This window comes from Drosophila persimilis, unplaced genomic scaffold (assembly GCF_003286085.1).
Source record: "Drosophila persimilis strain 14011-0111.01,24,50 unplaced genomic scaffold, DperRS2 tig00000002-arrow-pilon, whole genome shotgun sequence".
Taxonomy (NCBI): domain Eukaryota; kingdom Metazoa; phylum Arthropoda; class Insecta; order Diptera; family Drosophilidae; genus Drosophila; species Drosophila persimilis.
This window is the reverse complement of record NW_020825289.1, coordinates 16,527,059-16,549,640: the sequence shown is the minus strand read 5'-3', so window position 1 is coordinate 16,549,640 and position 22,582 is coordinate 16,527,059. Positions and strand designations below refer to the sequence as shown.

General features: G+C 50.1%; 2 protein-coding genes across 2 annotated transcripts; one reads left to right on the top strand and one right to left on the bottom strand.

Annotated features, from left to right (window-relative positions):
* The first annotated feature begins 4,848 nt into the window (after window positions 1-4,848).
* On the top strand, window positions 4,849-21,498 carry LOC6592376. Its single transcript, XM_002017962.2, has 4 exons — window positions 4,849-4,881; window positions 8,427-8,516; window positions 8,587-10,788; window positions 20,796-21,498. The coding sequence occupies exons 1-4, from the start codon at window positions 4,849-4,851 to the stop codon at window positions 21,012-21,014; spliced, it is 2,544 nt and encodes an 847-aa protein (XP_002017998.1). The 3' UTR covers window positions 21,015-21,498.
* Window positions 11,950-13,755, bottom strand: LOC6592377 (cytosol aminopeptidase). The gene has a single exon (XM_002017963.2). It carries the CDS (start codon window positions 13,610-13,612, stop codon window positions 12,038-12,040), a length of 1,575 nt encoding a protein of 524 aa, XP_002017999.1. The 5' UTR covers window positions 13,613-13,755; the 3' UTR covers window positions 11,950-12,037.
* Window positions 21,499-22,582: the final 1,084 nt, after the last annotated feature.

The following is a 22,582-nucleotide window of genomic DNA, read 5'->3' as shown; positions in this document are numbered from 1 at the left end:
CATTTTGTGTGAGGCATTAAAAGATTTTGGACTTCCGTTGGTCTGCACTGGTTCTTCGTGCTGTGTTCTCTGCGTTTTCTCTCCCACCAAAGACGGAGCATATACAACAGGGATTTACCATTAAAGCAAATTAAATGTCTCGTCTCAGCTCTGTCAAGGAGCGGAAGGAGGAGGGAGCGACTCCTGTGGCGACTAGCCGGACAGCTGGCGATAAAAGTTTAATTAATTATATGGCCACTGAGTGATTTTGGTTTATTGTATCCGCATTTGATTAGCCCCCATTGGCGGCCTGCATATTTATCATTCGGCCATTGGCTAATTAATTTGGCCAGGTCTAAGCTGGCCCTAGAAGAACTGACGTCAGCGCCTGCCTGCAGTGGCCCAGGCTTGGCCGGGACCTGGACCTATTTGGTAGCTTGTTAACTTTCTTCTTCCAGCAGCAATTTGGTATAAATATTTGTAATGGTTTTTTCCTTCCGTCGCGACGTTGTCCCTCCGTCCCTCTCGAACGGGTCAATGAAAAGCAATCATTCGCACAATTAGAAATCGTACTTAATATCAAATTGCTTGCAATTACCAAGCATTTTAGTGCAACAACAGAGGACCCGGACAATATAATGGAACAACACATGAGACTCTCTCTCACACATGCAGGAACAGTGACACAGACACTGGTCTCCCAGCCTGGCCGGTTTAAGCCACAAGCCAAGGCACCAGCACCATCACCAGCCACAACAATAACAACGATAACAGAATGTGCCACAACAAGAGAGACAAGAGCCAGGCCAAGGGAGACAGTCCGGACGGACCTCAACTCGAGTCGAGTCGAGTCAAGGCATTTGCCATCGACTGAATTTGACTTAAAAATGGGCAAAAAATTGCGGCAATTAAAGTGGCAAATTGCCTCGAAGAGGCAGGCGTTCGATGTTCTCTGCCATTGTCATGCCACAGCCCTTATTCCCCTCTCCATTATCCTCCTCCTCCACCACATCTCCTGTTGCTGATATTTCGCATTGTGAAATGGAGCCTTAAATGAGTTTTCTGTTGACTTCGTATGGGGGTTTTCTGTGTCCGCTCTCCGCTCGCCGGCAGTCTCCTATCTCCATTTCAATTTTGATTGAAAACCCTTTTAAATGCCGGGCCTTGGGTCATTAATGGGGAAAACAGAGAAATAAAATTAAATGCTTCGCTTTTATGCTGGAGATTTATAAAAGCATTCGTCTCTCCGTCTGGCTGCCTGTCGCCCCATCTCCCGCATTCAAAGAATCTTTCTTCCGATGCGAAAATTTATGCTCTCAGTTCGGGCCAAGGCGAAGCACTCTCATAGATTTCGTTTCCCAGTTTGCATCTGTTATCTGGCTTGATTTTTATGTGCATCTTCCTGGCCAAGATTAGTCCCTGAAATATGGCCACGAGGCTCTTGGACCCAAAGTCAAAAGCAACCTTCAGCCAAGACGCAGCTGCATCTGCCGATTCTATCAGCACCCGAATCTCAATTAACATAATTCACCTAGTCCGAAAGGAAGCAGGGCCCCCCCGCCCCCACTCCCCCACTCATAAACTAACAGTTTCTGGAGGAATTGTCGCCCCCAGATAGCAGGGCAGCGCAGGGCTACTTCCCCCGAAAACAGGAGCCGAATCAAGACCCGGACATGAGCTCAGGTCGGGCGACAGACAGAGGGCCGTGGTACAGTGACAGGGGATAGGGATAAAGAGGGGGCGGCCCAGCTCATCTGCTTGGGGAGCTATCGGTGAATGGAGTGGATGGAGTGGATGGAGTTCGCTCATTGTCAAAGTGGAAATTGTGTTCATAAATCAGAAACTGTCGCACATGTGTGACACCCTAAAAGTCCCCATATTCGCCCTCTCTTACCGGTTGTTACACCCTCTCTCTCACCCACTCTCTCACCCACTCTCTCTCTCTGTTCTCTGTGGCCCACTGTTTATTGTGTTGTCAATTTGCTGCGCTCGTTGGCTTTCGGGCTGCGATGGCGTAATTAGATTTCGGCCTGGCCTGGCCTGGTCGGAATGGTGCGGGAGATGGTTTTGGAGATGGTTTCTGGTCCGGTCTGGTCTGGTCTGGGATGGGATGGGTTTGGGGAAACAAACCACGAAACGGGAAGTGTCAGACAATTAAGGCAACGTTCGACCAGGAGGGAGATCCTGCTCTGGCCTGGCCTGGCCTGCCCGATAAAGGAAGCAACGAATGAGTCTATTAAAATTTACTCGCATCGATCGCTATCGATGCGGCAGCCACCTCGGGTAATTTCCTCAAAACCAAATGACCAACTGTCCAAGTTTTAAAACCGACCACAGAGTAAAACCAATTCAAAGGCAATTAACTGGAAGGCCTCATCGTAGGCTGGCCATTGTCAAAACTGGAACATCGGATCCATCGGGCAACCAGTTGCCGGAGAGCGTCAACAGACACACATTTGGCCAAACAATTGTTGCCTCTGATTCAGGCCTAGACTGGAAGTTGAAGTCACTTAGTTTGTTGGTTAAACTTCCGCAAGAAATGCGACAACAACAACAGCGGGACTGCAGCCGGGGCTGGAGTTGCAGATGGAGATGGCGACTGCATCCGCAATGCAACTTTCGGTGTGAGATTTCCGCCTATTGCAACGGCAGTCCCCCCTCCCCCATACCCACAGGGGCAGAGTGCGGGTGCAAGGCAACTTCTGGCGCATCTTCCCTCTGTGTGTGGCTCAATTTATTACGAGATTGTGAATCTCCGCCACGATTACAGCAATTATGTGGCTTTTGAGAGGGGGCTCCGACTATGTCTCCGTCTCTTGGCACAGTGCCCGACGAGGGAGGGCCCCAGGGGCGGAGCTTTAGCCTCGCTTATACCATTTTCCCCCTCTAATAACTCAATTTCAACACCAACCCAAACAGCGGCAGCCTGCCTTCAGCCCCACAAGCAAATGTGAAAGTGCCAAAGTCAGTCGCCGCCACTCATCGCCAAAAATTTCCTTTAATCGTCGCTGCCACACCATCGAATCGAGACTTGGGTAAAGCCAGAGATGTGGCCGAAGATAAAAGACCACAGATTCCACCGCGGATACAGCCTCAGCAGCAGTTCCATGTCTGATGCGATGCACTCGAATAGATATGCCCCAGCCTCAGCCGAAAGCGCAGCTTCCAGCATCAACCTCAACCTCAGCCATGGAGCTAGAGCTGGAGCTGGAGCTGCCTGGGATTGGTGGCAATAAAAATAATTTGTCAGCTACTTCATCAGCCGCGGCGCGTGCGTGACAGTCGAGGAGCGCGTGCTGTGGATCCCGTGGTCTCTGTGGCTGCCGCTGCTGCTGCAGCCTGTTGCACAACGTCTCCAGTTGAACTTTCACATGGGGGCTCCCCGGATTGTCTAGCAGTTGGCCAAATTCTTCCTATAAATCACATAATCCCAGACCAGAGCCAGACCCAGGCTGTGCGCTCTCATAGGAAATGCGTGGAAATGCATTTCGCTAGTTTGGCATTAATAAATTAATTATACAACCATGACGGGCCAGCCGGGCTCAGCCTCAGCCGCACGCACAAGATAATCAACTTAAATTAACACAAAAAACCAAAAACAAAAAACCTAAAAGACATAAAACACTTGAGCATTTTTGTCATGAGCCACAATAACAAATATTGTGCAAAAGTTGATGGTCAAAAGTTGTCGTCTGGTGAAGTGGCCAAAGCCATGGCCAAAAAAGCTGCTCCAAGAGGCAGACACGTTCAAAGGCAAACAGCAAACGAGAAGGGGAAAACCAACAGCTCGAGATGGTCGAAGATGGGATGCCCTCTTCGAACAATCTCGAGAGCAGAGTCCATGTGGGTCTCGCCTTTGAACTTTCTCTGCGGGGAGTCTTTTCTATATTCGGTAATAGTATTTTCTATCTAACCTCGGGCCAGTCCCCGAATCGACTTCCTTCTGGGCGTTACAAACTGAATCGCCCGCTCACTATCCCCACCCTGCGCTCACACAACAGCAGTCTCCAGCGAAAAGAGAAATATGAGAAATGCAAGAGCCTCTGTCTGCCTGACTCTGGCGGGAAATGCATGGGGAAAATGCAGGGAAAAGCAAACTGGCTGGATGTCGCTGCGAAAAACGGCGAGGCAAGCCCCGAGCCCGGAGCCCCAAACACACACAAAACTCAAGTGGCGCGAAAATTCGAGGCACAGTTGCAACAGCAGCGCGCAAGCGTGCGGTTTTCCCTCCACAGTTTTCCGCAGCCGAAAATAAAAGCATTCAAAAGAAGCAGCAGCAGCAGGAAAAACCAACGAAAACTCAACTCAAATTAAAAGTCGCATTAAATAAATGAGAAACGGGCAAGGACGAGGACTACGGCGAGGACTACGACGGCAAGCAAGTTTAAACAAAACTCAAAGCAAAAGTTAAATTGAATAGACAAAAGTTTCTGTTTCCGTATTTTTTTGAATGCGTACTATGAAAATATATTTCACAAAGATCCTGGCAATCAATTATTTAAAAGTGCCTCCTAAATGGAATACTAAATGAATGTAAATTGATTCAAGGGTGTGAAACTACAGATACAAAACGCGGGACAAGGGAACATGGTAGTTTTATATATTGAATAAAACAATATACACACATGCAGCAATAATTGAAAGCCATTCCGCAAACGCCTCGGCTCCGAGAGATTTCACGAGATATTTTTGCATAAAGAAATATCAGCCAGAGAAAGAAATTGAACAACAATTGCAAATTAAGCTGCCACATTTCGTGCTGCCACAGCGTGCAACGTGCCGCCTGCCAAGGGGCAACGGGACGCCTCAATTGCCTGACTCGCCTCAGTTGAACTTCCGGCGACGCAACCGACCCGCAACCGAAGGAAAATGGCCATCTCTGATGCCGGCTCCACCTTAATGGTAAGTCCAAGAGTATGACCAGCTGGATGGGGGAGAGGGTCATCATTCAGATTCCGTAATTTTAATATAAATAACAGACAACTGCAAATTCAACCGAGGCGTGAAAACAACAAGCGCCAAAAGCCCCAGACGAGAGGAAAAGCGCGAAAAAGTGTCTGCCATTGAAGTGTGTTTCACGCCCTGGCCAGGAAATGGACCACTCCCAACCATACCATACCATACCCGTTCACTCGCACGCACATTTCGTGAATAATTCTCATTTATTTTCGGTTTCGTTGCACGTTTTTTACGAGCCTGCTCCCTGGCACTTGAACTTCAATTAGCAGCCGCCTTGCCGCCTTGCCGCCCCTCCGACAACATTTTAATTGCCGTTCATAAAAATCACCATTCGAATGCGAATACTTCAAATGTTTTCCACTGCATTTGATTGGATTTCATGCAGTTTTCGCTCGCTTGGAAAATATGTTACGCAATTCGGGGGCTTCGGCGTGCGGTTTGGGTGGTGCGGAAAGAAAGAGAAAACACACTACACTCGCCATTGAAGTGGATATTATGATTTTTTATGACCTCGACTGCATGGAGAGCCTTCCATTTAACGGTTATCTAACAGTTAGTCAAAAGCGAAGACGGGGAGTCGTGGAGTCGGGGAATCGAAATTGGAATCCGTATCCCACTGCCAAACGAAAGGAAAACACATTTGCCATCGAAACGGGAAATTTGCAATTTAAGTGGATGGAAAAAAGTTTGCGGCCATTTCTGGCATTTCTTTTGAGTGCGATGGTTTTCCTTGTGGCCAAGGAAGTTCCACTCTGCCACTGCCCCGCCCCCCACTCTTTCCACACTTTCACAGTCTTTTATTGCATGTGCATTGAACTTGACTCTTTCTGGGGGGGAGGGGGGTGGCTTGCCATATGCTGTAGTTGAAAAACCAAACTGGTTCTTACCGCCACTGCCACTGCTACTGCCATTGCCATTGCCGCTGCCACACCCCCGCCCAGTCACTGCCTTAGCATGCCAGCCAACAATTAGCTCAAGCTGTGCCTTTTTTGCCAGCTCCATTTTGCTGGCCTTGTGTCTTGACTTGCTCTCGGTCTTGGTCTTGGTCTTGGTCTCGGTCTCGGTCTGTCCGAGACTCCCCCATACCAAGAGTGTGCAACGTTTTTCCGCTTTGTTGCATGCAACAGCAGCAGAAGCAGAGGAAGCTGTAAGCGCATATTGAGGCCAACAATTATACAAACTTGTGGCCAAACAGCAATTACAGCCAGTTAATGAAGCCACCTGCTCGGATCGAAGGAAAAGCCGCAAGAAGAATCCTAGAGTAAGTCAAACCAGTGCGGGACGGCAGTTGTTTCTCCTAGAATTTATTTCATAATTATTGCAGCCCCAGAAAACAACAAATAAAATTCCATAGTAAATTTCAAAATAAATAGTCAAACTTTAATTGGGACAGCTGCTTCTGTTCGGCAAATAATGAATTTCAATTTTGAAACTGAAGGGGAAGCCGATGTGGAATAGATAGAGGGCTTCGTAGGGAGAACTTTCCTTGGCTTGTGCCATAAAAAAATTTTGTTAACTAGTTGGCAGAGCACTTTTAAAGCCATAAAATCCGCCAGAACAGCAGCACAGCACCAGGGAAAAACAGGGAAAATAGCAACAAAATTTTATTGTAGTTTTCTATTGAATTTTAAAACGATTCTTGCGCGTGTCCCGCTGCAAAATGAAAAGACATTTCCAAGCGGAATAAAACGAACACCTCGTCCCCCTCAAGTATCGCAGCACCCGCAGCCGCCACCCAAGTGTTAAATAGAAAACACATAAAATTTTATGCACCACATAGTGGCAGGAGCCCGAGGGGTGGCAGGGGAGTTACGTGGAGAATGAGGGCGTGCACGAGGAAACTGCAGTTCTCGCCTCATCCAACAAGTGGGGCAGCCACAGCAACGTGCCCCCCACATTTTTATCCCAGGCTCGTAGGCTCACAAGGAGCCCGGTGGGGGGTCGGGCGTGGAGTGGGCCTGGGCTCTGCCACCGGGTTAGGGGCACGATGGCCTGGTTGGCTGGCTGAGTACAGTTCATAAAAATTCACTCGGGCGCAGTTTTAACGGCCGTTAAATGTTTACGCGGTTGCATTTTTAACGACCGTTGACAGTTCATTTGGATTTAGCCGTAACTGGATGGCTGGCTGGCTGGCTGGCTCTTGGCTGCTAAATGGCTGCTTCTGGTGGTGCTGCGGGGCAGGAGATAAGCCAGCTCCCAACTGCTGGGAGCTGGCCCCCTGCCGGTATGGATCACAAATGAAGCCATTTTGCCAAAGGGAATTGAATTACTTTATCAACTGCCAGAGGAGAAGCGAAAACTCCAAGCCACATGGATATTAGTTTAAAATTTTATTTTTTTCTAAGAATTTAAGGACGCCCAGGAAGAAAATTTCTGAAGATCCGAGAACAGAAGTTCTAAAAAGAAAGTGTTTGCACTTTTCATTTTGACATTAAAATGAAAAATATTTTCCATATACAAAATAGACATAATTCCTATTTTAATTAATATTTCTATATTTATTTAAAATTTTTGATTATTTAGATTAAATGTGGGCCTTTAAATTTAATGTGAATTTAATTTAATTTCCTATTGTATTTAAAAAGGAGTATTTCATTTTAATACAGGTGTCTGAGGCTATTATTTGGAATGGGAATTGGTCAAATAATTATAGTTTTTAGGCTGGAAAAGTTTAAATAAGTTTTGGACTGCTACTGACTTGGCTATAAGAATAGCACCAAAGATAAACCCCCTTTGGTACTCTTCCATAATTCCACAAGTTATGTTATGATATACTTCATCTACGGACCAGTCCATCAGTACAGTAGTACATCGATATTTTAACGTACACCCGAAAAGTAGCTTCCAGCGAAACTGCATTCTGTCCCGCAGAAGGCCTTGTAGCCTGCTGCTCCTTGCTGTTTTTCATTAATCCCATACAACATCTCATTATCGCGGAATCCATCGCGAAATGTAAGCCAATGGATAATGGATAAGTTGCCGTTGCATCACCGTAGCCGAAGCCGAAGCCGAACCAATCCCAATACCCACTCCATAATTGGAGTTACGTAATTCGAGAGAAGTGCAAGAGAAATGCAATTGAATTCGAGCAGAGGAGACGCTTGGCAATAAGTTTAATGGCCATAACAGCCAAGCCACGGCACAAGTTCAACCTGTTGACGTGAAAGTGGTTGCATGAATGGCCAGAGAGACAGACAGAGAGGCACCCAGCTGAAGTGGCGACTCCGATGGGGCGTCCGACCAAGCGGACGGGCGCGTGCGCAACTCGTTTTACTATGTCCGAACTGAGAATCGACCAGAGTCCAGTTCCAGTTCCAGTTCCAGTCGCTGTGGCTCTGGCAAAAGAGACTCTTTTTTTGGTTAGATGGAAAGTGAAAGTGTTGGCCGCAGCAGTTGGGGACGGCTGGATTATTTATGGGTCTGGGGGCGGTTCCCCGAGATCCTGCAGAGATGTTTCTCATGTAATTGATGGATCTTTGTCTTTCCAGCTACTGCTTGTGGTGGCAGGCCTCGGCTTGGCTAAGGCCATGGACACCTATCACCGCCTGCCCTCACTGGAAACCTTCTCCAGCTATGAGGTAACATGCCCTCCCTTTCACCCCTCCAACGAATGCCCCATCTAATGGTCTTTCTTTTTGTGGTCTGTAGGACATGCAGCGCTACTTTGATCAGCGGAATCTGCGCAGCATGCGGCACATCGACAATCCCACAGACGACAGCTATCTGGCCGCCTTCAACCAGTACAACGATCAGTCGGAGGATCGGTCGCAGGTCCATCGCTCCCGCACCAAGCGGGAGGAGCGGAAGCTGCCCAGCGCCCCCCGAATGCTGCGATTCGAGCTCTCCGACGCCGTGGAACCCAGCGACGAGGTGAAGCAGCTCCTGCGGCAGCATCATTCGCGGGCTCTCAAGGAGAGCCCCACCACAGAGGGCGCACCGCCGGCCGTCACCAGCCAAGCCACAAAAAGCCAGCGCTCCAAGCGCAAGCCACGCCGCCAGAGACGATCCACCATTGGCCAGCAGCAGCCGCCAGCGGACTTCAAGGCTATGATGATTCCCTTCCAAGAGACCGATGCCCGAGAACCCGATCCCATTACAGCGAAGCTGATTCGAGAGGCCAGGATCCTGGATCTCCAGAGCCAGGCCACCAAGACAGAGCCTTCAAAGAAGTCCCAGAAGCATGGCTTCCAGGTGCGCATACGCAAGACAAAGCGCTCGAAGCGATCGGCTGCCGCCCCCCTGCAGATGTTCAAGTTCGAGATGTCGGACGCCAAGGCCATGCCACAGCCACAGCCACAGCGGTCCGGGAAACAGCTGCAGGCCACGCCCACACTCCTCACCATGGAGACCCGTCCAGAGAACAGAACCCAGAGCCAGAGCCAGAGCCAGAGCCAGAGCCAGACGCCTACCACTCCCACCCCCAGGCAGGAGGATAATGCGATCCTCAATGGCGAGTCCACAGCGGAGACCAAGCGAATGTACGTGTACAAGGAGGCGCCACCCAGTCCAGTCCACGGAAAGAGTAAAAAGTCCCTGAGTGGCCTGCCCCACGAAGTGCAGAAGGTGATCGGCCAGCTAATGAAGGAGGGGCACGGCGGCAAGGCGTACATCAAGTATCTACCGGCCCAGAAATCGGAGTACGAACACTACAAGATAAAGCCCCTCTCCCCGCTCTCGGGCTACGGCCTCAAGCCCAGCTCCTACATGAAGTACATGCCCAGCACAGTGCAGACCAAGCTGGTGGAATCATCGCCAGCCCCAGCCCCAGTCCATGTCCCGGCCCCCGTCCAGGTGCACATCCAGCCCGTGCCGGTGGTCGAGCAGCTGCGGTACTTCCACTACAAGCCGAGCTACGCGAATGTTTACCCTGCCCCACAGACCATCGCCCAGCATCCGATTGTGGTGCAAGAGGCCGTGCCCCAGGTTGAGGAAGTGCACCACCACACGTACACGGCGGAGCTGGCTGCCCCCGCCCCTGCCCCTGCGCCCGCTCCGACCCAGTCGATTGATGTAATTGTGCCCCAGTTCCGGCCCTCGAAGCCGGACCCGCTGCAGGAGGAGTACCATGCGGAGCCCCTCTACGGCAAGGCCCTGGAACCGTACCAATACGAGATCCAGCACGAGCCAGGTCCCTCGGCCGCGCCGCTGATCAAGATCGAGTACCATGCCCAGGCGGACAGCATCAAGGAGCACTACAAGCAGCTGCCCGAGTTCCAGCAGCTGTCGACGCTCGTTGGCAAGTCGCCGGACGACCAGATCCACGGCCTCACCTACCTCCTGGCCAAGGAGATGCAGGCCAAGCTGCAGCGCCAGGGCAAGCAGCTGATGATGGATCGTCCCCAGGACAGCACGGCCCCCATACTCTTCCATCCCGGCCAGGTGCAGGCTCCGGCTGCAGTTCCCACCCTGAAGACGCTGGCGGACCTGGGCGGCGGCTCCCTTGGAGTGCACCAGGGCCGACTGATTGGCATGGCCAAGACGAAGCAGTACGTGCCGATCATTGAGTCGGGCAACAACGATGTCAAGGAGCTGCCCGCCGTACCCAGCAGCGTGGCCCCAAAGCTACCGACTCCCAGCTCCTTCATCGACTACACCCCCGGCCATGGCTTGTCGCACGGGTACGAGGGGGTGAGGGATGATGAGCGGCCCGTGACCACAGTGGAGCATGTGGTGCATCATCCCACGGTCACGAACTATCATCATCATCATCATCATCAGCAGCAGCAGCAGCAGCATCCGGAGCAGCAGCAGCAACACCATCATTACCAGGCCACCTCTCTTCCGGCGGAGCTGGATGCGGAAAAGGGTGTGAATGGCCTGCACTTGGTGAACAGTCAGGAGGACAAGTCGGTGAGTCCCGCTTTGGATCTGTTCCGACATCCACTTCCGTTTTAGTTTAGGCTTGCAGATGGATCCGATGCACCGGATAGAATGAATATTTAATATTGGAAAGTGGAAAGTGGCTACCCAACCCACATTGTCCGGGGGACTCAGTTCTCCCACCTTCCGTTGCATTAAATTAAAGCACACCTTGGGGCGTGCCACAAAAGGATTGTCGCTTTGGATAGCTCCATTGATTGGCATAGGCAAAAACACAATCAACATAAATAAGAGGAGCTGCCCCAGACATACACTTGCCCCTCCACCCCCCACACACACACACACACACAGAGACGACAATACGGCGGCAGTCACAACAATGGAATCCCCTGCAGGGGCATTTCTCTCTCTCTCTCTCTCTCTCTCTCTTTGTGTGTGTGCAACTTCGTTCGATCCATGTCTCGCCGGTAATGCACTTAATCGAATAATTTTCAAGTTCGACAAGCATTTTCAATGTCGTTAGCCAGGCACGAGAGCCAGCCACCCCATCCAACCGCCCAACACTCCCATCTCCTGGCCAATCCTGCCACAGATTGGCATCCGTCTGGCCCCCAGGTAGCCACCACAGGAGCACTTCGTCCTTCATTACTATGCGCCCGACTACTGCAGACAGCAGTCGGCGGAGCGGCAGTGCGGCAGAGCGGCAGAGTCCCTTCCCCTTGGACTGGTTTTGGGCGCTGTCTGGAGCAATTGATATAGATATATAGCATCCCAGATACGCTGTAGATATAGATACGTATACGCTATTCATGGGTCCAACCTCAAGCACTTGAAGAGTTTCCTTACCCCAAAAAGGAAATGCACTTCTCTCTGAGGCGGCAGATACATGCGTCCGTCGGAATTAACATTTTTCTTTCACTGGAGAATAGAAGTTTTTCCTCGTCTGGGCTTCTGGGATTCTGTGGAACGGGTGGATTGGGTGGACTGGGTGGGGGAGTGGCGAAAGGGTGTGCTTGCATTTAATTTATCCGTATTTCTATGGCAAGCCCCCCACAAAGTGAAGTCGTGGGCAATGGAACGCGTCTTTGTGCTCAGCCAGCCAAAAGGGCATGGAAAAGTATCTTAAGGACAGACACAAACCATACAAACCTGAACGGTTGGTCGAGGCATGAAGCATTTCAGCCCGGAAAATTATCTTAAAGCAGTCAAAAAAATGTAATTTACTTCGAAAACTTTCAACCATAGAACATTCGCATCAGAATAGTCAGGATCGGAGGCCTCACTTCATATCGGGGCACGCCATTTGGTACAAAAACTGTATCAGGGTTCGGGTGGGACGTCCGGTCATGCGCTTGGCCGTCAGATACGCAATAAGACCGTATTTGGTTAGCAGTCCCGTGCCCCGCGTGTCCAGGTGCACCCAGTCGGCGCACGGCACGAGCTCGTGGAGAATGGCCGCTGACAGGCAGGAGCTGGCAATCCCACGGCCATCGTTGCTCAGATCGTAGCCCAGCTCGTCGGTGACCTGCCTCCGGTAGTACTGCCAGAGCGGCAGGCGCCACACACGGTCGCCAGTGAGGGATCCAGCGCGCTGGAACTGCTTCCAGATGTAGTGGGAGTTGGAGAAGACACCGGTGGCCCCGCCGCCGAAGGCCTTCTTCACGCCCGTCTCGAGGGTGGCCACGTCCACGACGAGGCGCGGATTGTAGGTGGTCTGTCCGTAGAGCAGGGCGTCGGACAACACCACCACGCCCGCCCTGTCCAAGTCACGGATGGCCATCGTCTTGCCATTGAGCAGGCGGACAACGTCGCCCGGCTTGCAGGACATGCCCGAGGGCATGTTCTCGCACAGGGGTATCACGCAGGTCACGTTTATGGGCAGCGAGAGGGCGGCGCAGGCGCGCATCATGCCAACGCAGGCGGCCGCCGCCGACATGCTCCCGCGGTACTCGTCCATGCCCTTGCACGGACGCAGGTTGATGGCCCCCGAGTTGAAGGTGATGCCCTTGCCCACGAAAAGGATGGGCTTTTCCTCGGGCGCGGCGCCGCAGTAGCTTAGCTCCAGCATCACCGGTGGCTCGCAGCTGCCTTTGGCGATCATCAGGAAGGCTGTCAGCCGCTGCTGCTCGATCCAGTCCATGGTCCGCACCTCGACGTTGATTCCGCACGGGCACAGGGCATCCACAGTGGCCTGTGCGAACGTGGTTGGGGTCATGCAGTTGGCAGGGGCGTCGCTGAGGCGGCGGGCGAGGTTTTGGGCATCGGCCTTGAAGATGCCACGAGTCCAGCCGTCGACGTCGGGCGAGTCAAACAGATTGACCTTCGCTAGATTCGGTGCATTCTTGACGGCCAGGTTGTCCGGGAAGCGCCACACGGCCAGGGACGAACCCTCCGCCGCCTGCTCCGCATAGTCCATGCCGTCCAAAAAGATGGAGCCCACGCCCTCGTTCTGAAGGGAACGCGCACCGATTCCGGCCGCAATGCGCACGTTCTCCATGCCCTCGTCCAGCATCTCCAGCTCGTTGAAGGCAATGCCCTCTATGCCCAGGCCCACGACAGCCACCGAGTTGAACTCCGGATCGACGCCGTTGAAGACCCTGCCCCTGCCGAGGCGTCCGTCCAGCTTCGTCTCGCAGATCAGCTGCGCTAGTTTGCCGCTCGTGCGCCCGTCAATCTTCTGGGCCGTGGGCGTCAGCTTGGGGTCCGATTTCGCGTCCTCCTTCTGGTACAGCCCCACCACGAGTCCCTTCGTGTTGGTCTTGGAATCGCCGCAGCCAGACGACTGCTGGCGGACGACTGACCGCAGGACGTTTTGCGCGTAGAGGCCCATGCTCCGCAGATGCATCCTCTTCATTTTGGATTATCGATTATGGATGGTTCGAGATTTAAAATTTACAAAAACGCTTTTATAGAGAAAATGTCCGAAGGAATTTTACCAAAGAATTTTACGCAATGATGTTACGGGGGAGTTTTGCAGAAGAAATGCACGAAAGAATTTAAATAATTATAAAAGATTTTACCGGCTAAAAATATTTGAAAATTTGTGTTTTGTTTTTTAGAGAGAACTAAAATTTGTTCTGTTTCTTAGGAATGATCAAATACAACTGAAAGGAAATGAGAAAAAGGTCAGCTGGGAAACTGACGTGGGACATTTCAAGGCCATCGTGATTATCAGTTTATTTCTTTTCATTTCAAAAACACAAAAGAACTGACAGTTTTTTCGGAATAAATACCATTAGAACTGGGGAAACTGTGGGTCAATTCGGCCAGTTTTTGTAAACAAAAACAAGGCTATAAGGCGGATGCTTTTCGACGGAAACTTGCAGTTGGCTTTGCCTCTTCTACTGAATTTAGAAGAGCTCAGCTTCAAGGCCTGACACCATCAATTGCTCTTGGACATTTTAGCTGCAATATGCCATAAACAGGCCAAGAAGGAGTGCCACTGAAGGACTACAAAATAATATTCCCTCTCCTAGGAGAGGGTCCCGTTCTACTGTCGCAAATAGACTTAAAATTGTTTTCGAGCTTAGTTTGCTGTGAGGTTCTCTTCCTCTATTTTGTAGCTGTTTTTCAGTGCACTTTTATTCGATTTCGAGGAAAAGCTTATTACATTTTATTTATTGGCAATTTGTCGTCTGAAAAAATGTGCTTTGGGGGGAGTCCGCTGCATCTACGGCCATCTGACATCCACAGTCCACCGTCCACCGACCACTCTTCTCCTTTCTGCGTTAATGCGCATTAAGCAGGGAACGCAGTAAACAAGGACTCTTCCAACAACAGTCCTAACAGCAATCCCTGCAACTGGTCGTGCTCCTCCTCCGGCTTCTGTTCCTGCTACTGATCCGGCTGGTGCTGGTGCTGGTGCTTGATGCTGATGGAGCCGTAGGGTGGGGGCTGCCACACACACACAAACACACACACACACACACACACATTGTTTTACTGCCGTTTAGCATGATTTTTAATAGGCTTTTGCCTTGTCCCTGTCGGACTTGTCGTCATCCCGCACTGAGCCTCGTTGCTCGGTCTTGTTGTAAAACCCCAGAAACGACGCCTGATGACCATGATGGGAGATGAGAGCGTGGCAGGGCATGGCACTGCAGGGGAGGACATGGCTGGGAAAGGCACCCGCCTGGACATTGTCCTGCTCCTGTCTGACCGTCCGTCCGTCTGCCTGTCCATCTCTGACAGGCAAACGACACTTGTTAGGCTCAAGTTTAGGTGGAGTTTAGGCTGGGGTCCAGCAGCGGAAGTGGGTGTCAGAGCCGGAGAGGCTGTGGCACGACATGCCGTTGCAATGCTCGTCATGGGACTTGTTTGACAGCAGCTGCTGCTCTTGCTCTCCCTGCCACTGCCACTGCCACAGCCACTGCCACTGCCACTGGTAACGTGTGCGAACATGGTCGGATTTTTGGGGAATTTGTCATTTTATTGTGGCCGAAATGGTCGGTAATGGTCGTCACTCACTCACTCTCCAAACCGGAGCTGCCTATGTATAAGGACGCTAGATGCTAGACGCTTGTGTCCTGTGTGCTGTGGGCTGGTCGGGGGCTCAACATCTGCAGGTGCAATATTTTCCGGCTCCCTCTCACATATTTTAATTTCATTTTTATTTCAACCCTTTTGCTGTTTGTGTTTGCCTATCCCTTCCTCTTTTTTATAATGTGGGAGCAAAGCATATTTTGGCAAGTGTTGAAAAGAGATTGTGTCGGGGAAGGGTCTCTGCCTAAGCAGAGATTTAAGTTTTATTTAATGGAGCCTCCACCTCCACCTCCTCCGGCAGTGCCTCTCGGCAGCATATGGGTCTTGATTATTAGTTCGGTTCTGGCATTGAAAATAACTCGACAAAAGGGTTTCCCCAAACGAAATTTTCAACTACTTTACGAGCTGTCGAAAGGGGGGATGGGGACAGCTTAATGCTGGGCATCCTTGATCCCTCCTGGGCCCAAACATGTGTGGCTAATGTCATCGAGTTCTTAAGGCCTATGTTCTGTACGGCAAAGGAGTCGTGCAATTGATGGGGTCCTTCCCGGTCCCCAGTTTGAAAGTACGAATAGGTTAAGGCCCAGGAAGGGTGTCTGGAATCTCAGGCATACACTCGAAAAAACTTGGCAGACTATCTATGATTTTCCTTGATTTTTTATCGATCAGTTTTGTGAGAAAAGAAGGCTGTGAGGGAAGTTCCAGACAGGTTCGTTGGCTGACTGCTGATTGATGAATCCGTACATATTTATGGGATGGCTGCAGCTCGTTCTCTGCATTTCAAGCGTATTCTTTCGAGTGTATTTATTCAAATACTCAGAACTACCAGTGGCCATGGCTGACTCTGCTCGGACTCTGCCTCAGCACATATCTGACCCGGGGTTGACTTTAAATTAGCTCCATTTCATCCGTTGGACGTAATAAACCGCAGCCAGTCCGGCATCCTGCCCAGTCCCGCCCAACCTGCCGGCTAATACGGCTCTCGGGGCGTGGCAATCCGTGGCAATCCGTGGCAGAATAGATGAAAACTAAAAACTGTATGGTGGGGCATGGCATACGCCAGTCTCCCCCAGTCTCAGTCCCAATCCCAGTCCCAGTCCCAGTCCTATTCCCATTCACATTCCGAATCCTATTGCCATTTCCAATGCTGTTGGCAACGTGCTATTGACAGCCACATTCGCATAAAAATCACGTAGTTTGACATTTTTCCTGCTGCTCTTCCATTTCGTTAGATGGATTTTTTCCTGCTGCTCCTGGTGCTGGTCCTGGTCGTGGTTCTGGCTCTTCTCGAGACGGATGCGGATGGGTTTTGGGCAGCAGGAGCAGCAGCAGCTGTCACGCAATCAGCCCGAGCGCATTGCCAGGGCAAAGCCAACAAACTGATAACTCAATTTTGGTTAGAGATGCCCCTGCCCCTGCCTCTGACGCTGCCACTGCCCCCACCCCTACCCCCTTGTTAGCCATAACTTGGATACGAAAATTGCTAACAAGCGAGCCATAAAAACTGTGGGTGGATTGCATTTAAAATTTTCCCCGCCCTTTGCCTGCCTTTCCTACAACTTTGCTGTCGCTGCTGGGCGGATCCCAGTCTGTAAATTATACAACAATTTCGTAGTCTAATCATCAGCGTTGGGGCACTGCCCCACCCACCTCCGTTCGCCCCTCTCATAATTGTGTGGCCAAAAGTTTCACAGCGACAATTGTGTCAATGGCTGCTGCCGTGTGGCATAAACGAGCCCAGGACATTCATTTGCCTGACGAACGCTGTTGAACACGTTCGCTCCACTCTTGGCCAGAACATGGTCAGCTGTGGCGGCAGGCGGGGCAGGACACTGCGATTGCTGAGCCCCACTGTGCCCCACACACACACATCCAAGCGGAGCGCTCTGGACGCATTACATTGTAAAATTGGTTTTTGTAAATTGTTTGGACACAACATTTATTTCCATTTAAATGCGATTTGCCTCGTCTCGGTTGCTGTTGCTTTTATTGTTCCTGCCCCCCACCCCCAGCCACACCCCCACAGCCTCAAATCCAACCTCGTTGCAAGCCCAACTCCTGTGCGGCCCGAAACTCAGTGCCACACTTGTTCAATTTTAAATGAGCATGCAGCACTGGGGCACTGCTGCACTTGCCACACTGAAGCCACTGAAGCCTGGATGTGCCTGCCCCCTCTGCCCAATCTCCCAATCTCTCTGCCTGTCTGTGTCCCTTGAGGTTTTGGGGTGTGGCACGAGGTGTTTGCAGCTCTTAAACGAATTGTGTGAATAATAAACGCACCACACTTTCAATGGAGAGTGGTGGCACGGGCAGCAGGAACAGCAGGACCACGCTTCCTTAGTTACCCAACAAGGATTAGTGTTATGGAATCGCATGGGGGAGCAGAATCTCTTCCGGCTGAGTGCAAATCATGAGCTATTCGAAGAGGCTACAAAGTGCATGCCATGTCTTTGATTTAAGACTGTGGCAATGCCACATGCGTGCCCGCAGATCCTCCATTAACAGCTGTCTCCAAAGGCTTTTTTATCTCTATCCAGTTCAGAAAATTGATCAAAATAAATCAAAGACCAAATGCTGATTATGATTACGACCCTCCAGGGCGGAAGGGGGTTCGGTCAACCCCTGGATAGGCCCCAAGCGGGGCTCGAGAGTCAGGAAACATTTGAATGACTAAAAGACGGCACAACGCTGAGAGGCCGTTAACAATGCTGATTATATGCAAATTAAGGGCACTTCCAAAGGCATTTCCCTCGCAGCTCCTGGCCTGTTGTTGTTTGGCTCCTCAATTGACCGAAACAAGGGCAAGATGGGGTGGCCCAGGGAGCCTTCGGACTGAATTACCAAAAAAGTTGTTCCGCCCAATGGCTTTTCGCCATGAAAGAAAGTTCCGAGCGGGTCGGACCATTCCCATCCCCTGCCAGACGGCCAGCCAATCGCTCACACCGAACCAAACTAAACGAACTCACGTAGTTTTGGCTCAAATTGCATTTTGCACTCGACTCCTCGTCGCACAATTCGCTAAAAGCCAACGACAGGAAACGTGTTAAATGCAAAAATTCTCGCCCCGGCAAGGCCTTGTCTTCCCTAAACTTTTACCCCACCCCAAAGAAGGAGCTCCTTTGTCATATTTTGCACAAAACTATTCCCTCGCTGTTGACATTGACAACCAACTATATCCCTATATGAAAGATCCACGGCACTTCTTCTAAGAAAAGAAGACGCTCTAGACAGACAACAGACCAAATCTCTCAGCATAGCTTGGAGACCTAGGAGACTATAGCGACTGGCCTTGGCTTGGCCTTGGATTCGGGCTGCTGCGGAGGTTCGGGATCTTTGATGAATATGGTGATGGAATCGCAAAACGCAGGAGGAAGTTTGTCTACAGCATCCCGTAGAAGCTGGACTGTGGGCCCCGAGAACATGACATGGCTACGTTGGCCAAAAAGTACACTTATAAATCGTGCAGGAATTTTGGTTACGTTCCGATGAAACTTTGACCACCGCCCTAGTCAATATGAGGCATGACAACCCAATCCTTGCCTGAGTTGATGTCCCCCGCCGAATGTCCCTTCGAACTCCCCAACTAATGGACACTCGTGGACAAAGCACGAAAATTGGGCAACGTCATTGGATTTACGGCAGATGCATTTTCTATTCAGGGAATGGCACGTGATCTGATTTTGGCTCTGATTTTGATGCTGATACCGTTTCCACTTCGATGGGTTTAATATTTTTGTTTTTTTAAAAGCAAACATTGACCCATCAGTGGATGAGTATGAGTCCAGCTGTCCTCCTGACCACCTGAACATCCCTTGGACATGTTCCATCTGCATTGTAATTATGTTCACTTTAATCAAATCAATTTGTAATGAAAATTCCCCGCTGCAGAGCCAAGGGTCCCCGTATCCCCTGGATTTGCATATTCCGCAGATATTCCCGTCTTTTTTTTATGCAGCGGAAGAAGAATGGAAGCGGATCTGGGGCTGCTTTGCACGTTAAAATCTATTAACATTTTTGCATTCCCCTAATGAAGCTGCCGCTGCCGCTGCCGCTGCCCCTTGCACCATCGCTAGACTGCGGAAAAATGCATATTTTCCTTTTGGATTCCATTAGGAGAATGGTGGGAAGGCATGAAAAAAATACTGGCGCAAATGTTGGCAAATCGCTAGAGCAGAGAATTTATTAATTATGATTAAGAGAAAGGGAAAATGTTGGCGAGAAATTCTGCTGAGATTTATTTTAATTTAAAGGAAGAAATAATCTGCGGAAGGGCGAATGCCAATCAAACGAGCTCCGAGTGCTATGCAATCAGGTCTATAAATCTTCGAAAGCCCCAGAAACTTTTGTTCTCTCCGGCGGAATTACATTTCCCCCACCGCACACCACCCATCAGGAAAAGAGAAGCAAAGTAAAAATCTAGTCAACAATGTAACTTAATTAAACTTAATTTACAACTCATTAACATATCAGAAAGTTTGCCACGCCCCCCATATATACAGAGAGGCACACACACGCACACTGGTAGCATATCTTGGGTAGGCCATAAAAGCCGCAGAGAAACAGCCCGAAACATGTAGCAAAAGTTACCAACAGTTGTCGCCAACACAAAACAACAGAGAGGCAGTGAAACAGAGAGAGAGAGAGTTCTGTTCTGGAATTTGAATGAGCGGAAACGGAAGCGCACACCAACCCACACACGCACACGCACACACACAAGCTACTGCCACTCTCCCCGTCTCCCTGTCACATTTTGTTTCCATCTTTGCAGCGGGAATACTTACAATAAAAAGGCAAGCCCCAAATTGTAGACGACAGAACAATGAGGCGGTTGGGGCGAGGGGGTAAATCAACGCTGCATAGCAGAGTGTGTCAAAAGGGGGGTCGGGGTGTAGAATTTGTAGAATATATTCTTGGAAATTTCATTACTCCCGCGCCTCCTGCCACGATAAACAATTTACAATCACATGCATAGCAAACACTGGCATACGAGTGTGAGTGACATTTTCCCCACGTCCCGCCCTTCCTTCCTTCAGGCCCCGCCGAATGCCACTGGGAATTCTGTGCTCCAATGCCCCTGGAGTTGTGCAAGGCAAATACTCTGGATGAAGGTGCAGAAGGACCGATCTATGGTAAAGCTATACTCATCCAAATCAGGCATTCAGGGACAATATTTACAAGCATCATGGGAAGATCCTTCGTTCCCGCTTGGCAGTCAGTCGCTCAGGGTGTTCACAGTTCCACCAGAGAACCATCCGACTAGAAATTATTGTTTGTTTGTTGTTGTCTCTGGAACTGTCGCCTCGCATGGCAATGCCTGGCATCTGCCAGTTGTTCGCCATTCCCCGTTCGCTGCTCGCTGTCTTCACTGTACATGACAGCGTGCTTAATACATTTTCCACTGCATATTTTTCAGCTTGCGCACGAATTGTGGCAGCCGAGGGGGTGGGCTGCTGCATGCAACTTATCGGTTTACTGAGCAATCCATACACACATGCCACGAGTATATACGATATATATGACTAACTTATTTCCCTCTCTGTTTCCCGCGCCTTCAGCTGCAGCAGTACGCCTCGAAGTATGCCTTCGGCTATCGCATACGTGACTTCCACACCGGCAACGATTTTGGCCACAACCAGAACCGGGACTTCCATGGCGTGACACGCGGTCAATACCATATTCTTCTGCCGGACGGACGCATCCAGAATGTGATTTACCACGCCGACGACACGGGCTTCCATGCGGACGTCAGCTTCGAGGGCGGGACCAAGCACTGAGTCAGGATCTGTGCGCAGGAGGGGCCTAATGTGCAATCTATGTTCTAAGCTAGTCCTAAGAACTTCCATTACAATCCAAGCTATAGAGAAACGCCAGTTAAGTGGAGGCTCTCCGACACGAGAATGAGCCTTTGACATTGACTCCCCCACGGTTAGTTTTCCCTCCCCTTTTGACTATTGATTTTCGCCAATAAGCGAAATGGTTGATTAGTCAGGAGTAAGACGAACAGACCATTCACCCAACCCATTGAATCCATTCATATTCTGAGTATCCATTGATGCGGAACTTCTCTTGATTGTTGCTAAAATGTGAAATTAAATGTGAATTAATTTACATCTCCGTTACTCGGAGATTCTCAAATAAGTTAAGGCCCATGAAAAATGTAATGTAGGTTAAGGAAACCAATTAAATACTGAATGCAAGCCAACCCGGGCAAACAAATGTGCTCAATCGATGTGCAATAAAATTAAATCAATAAATTAACTGAAAACTGTTGGCAATCACATTTCAGAATGCGTAAACGGATATGCAACGGTCGGTATCAGGTCTCAGGTCTCAGGTCTCAGGCCCCAGGTCCCAGGTCTCTGACAAATTGAACAACTTTTCCACAAGGCAATGCATGTCGGATGCGAATCGATGGGATGCGATGCAATGCGATGGGGCGGGATGGGTTGGGAGAAAAACCTTCGAATTGGCAGATGCGCTACACTCCGTTTCGCAGCAGTTAGCCGCCGGGCATCGCTTTCCATCCATAATTGAGTTTTAAGTGTTCGTTATTGTGCGTTTAACGCACACAGCCCCGTCGACAATTATTCAAGCCTTGCCAGTGACCTTTCGCTTCCGCTTGGCCTTTTTCGGTCATTGTTTCCGTCTCCAGCCGATGGGCGAGGGGCAAGTCTTTGAGCTGCTTGTGTTTCAACTTTAATTAAAATTGTAGCAAAAATTTCTCCTCTTGCGATCTTCGCCCCAAGCGTTCATTTATCTTCATCGCCGAAGGTCAAGGTGTTGTTCGCTGGCTCTCAACAACATTTTGTGTAGATTGTACTCCAAAAGCTTGTACTTTAATTAATTTGCCTGCTAGGAAAATCGATCGCAATGGTTCCTTTTTTTATGCGCCATCATCGTCATTATCATCAGGGGCAGAAGCAGTGGCAGTGCCAGTGGCAGTGGATGGGGCTTGGGCAACGTGACGTACTTGGCCCGAGACGAGTTCGATGTCATCGCAGATATGTATATGTTTGTACGCAAGAAATGCAATCGCACTCACATGTGGCTCTGGCTCTGACTCTGGCTCGGTCTCTGCTACCATTTAAAGTTCAATGTTGCCAGCAATTGTAGAAACAGCAAAGATACAAAGATACTTCCACGAGTAGCAGCAGCAGCAGCAGCAGCAGAAGCCAATTTGTTTGCCACTTTCCGACACCGACACCGACTCCGCACCTTAACTTTTGCTTTTGCCATTATTCTCTGTACAATTATTGCATTGTATTTGCTCTGCGCAGCCATTGTCTTTGCATTTTTGTGTTTGTCAGATACCAGGTCTTTCTGGTGCTTAAGGCTTTGTGGC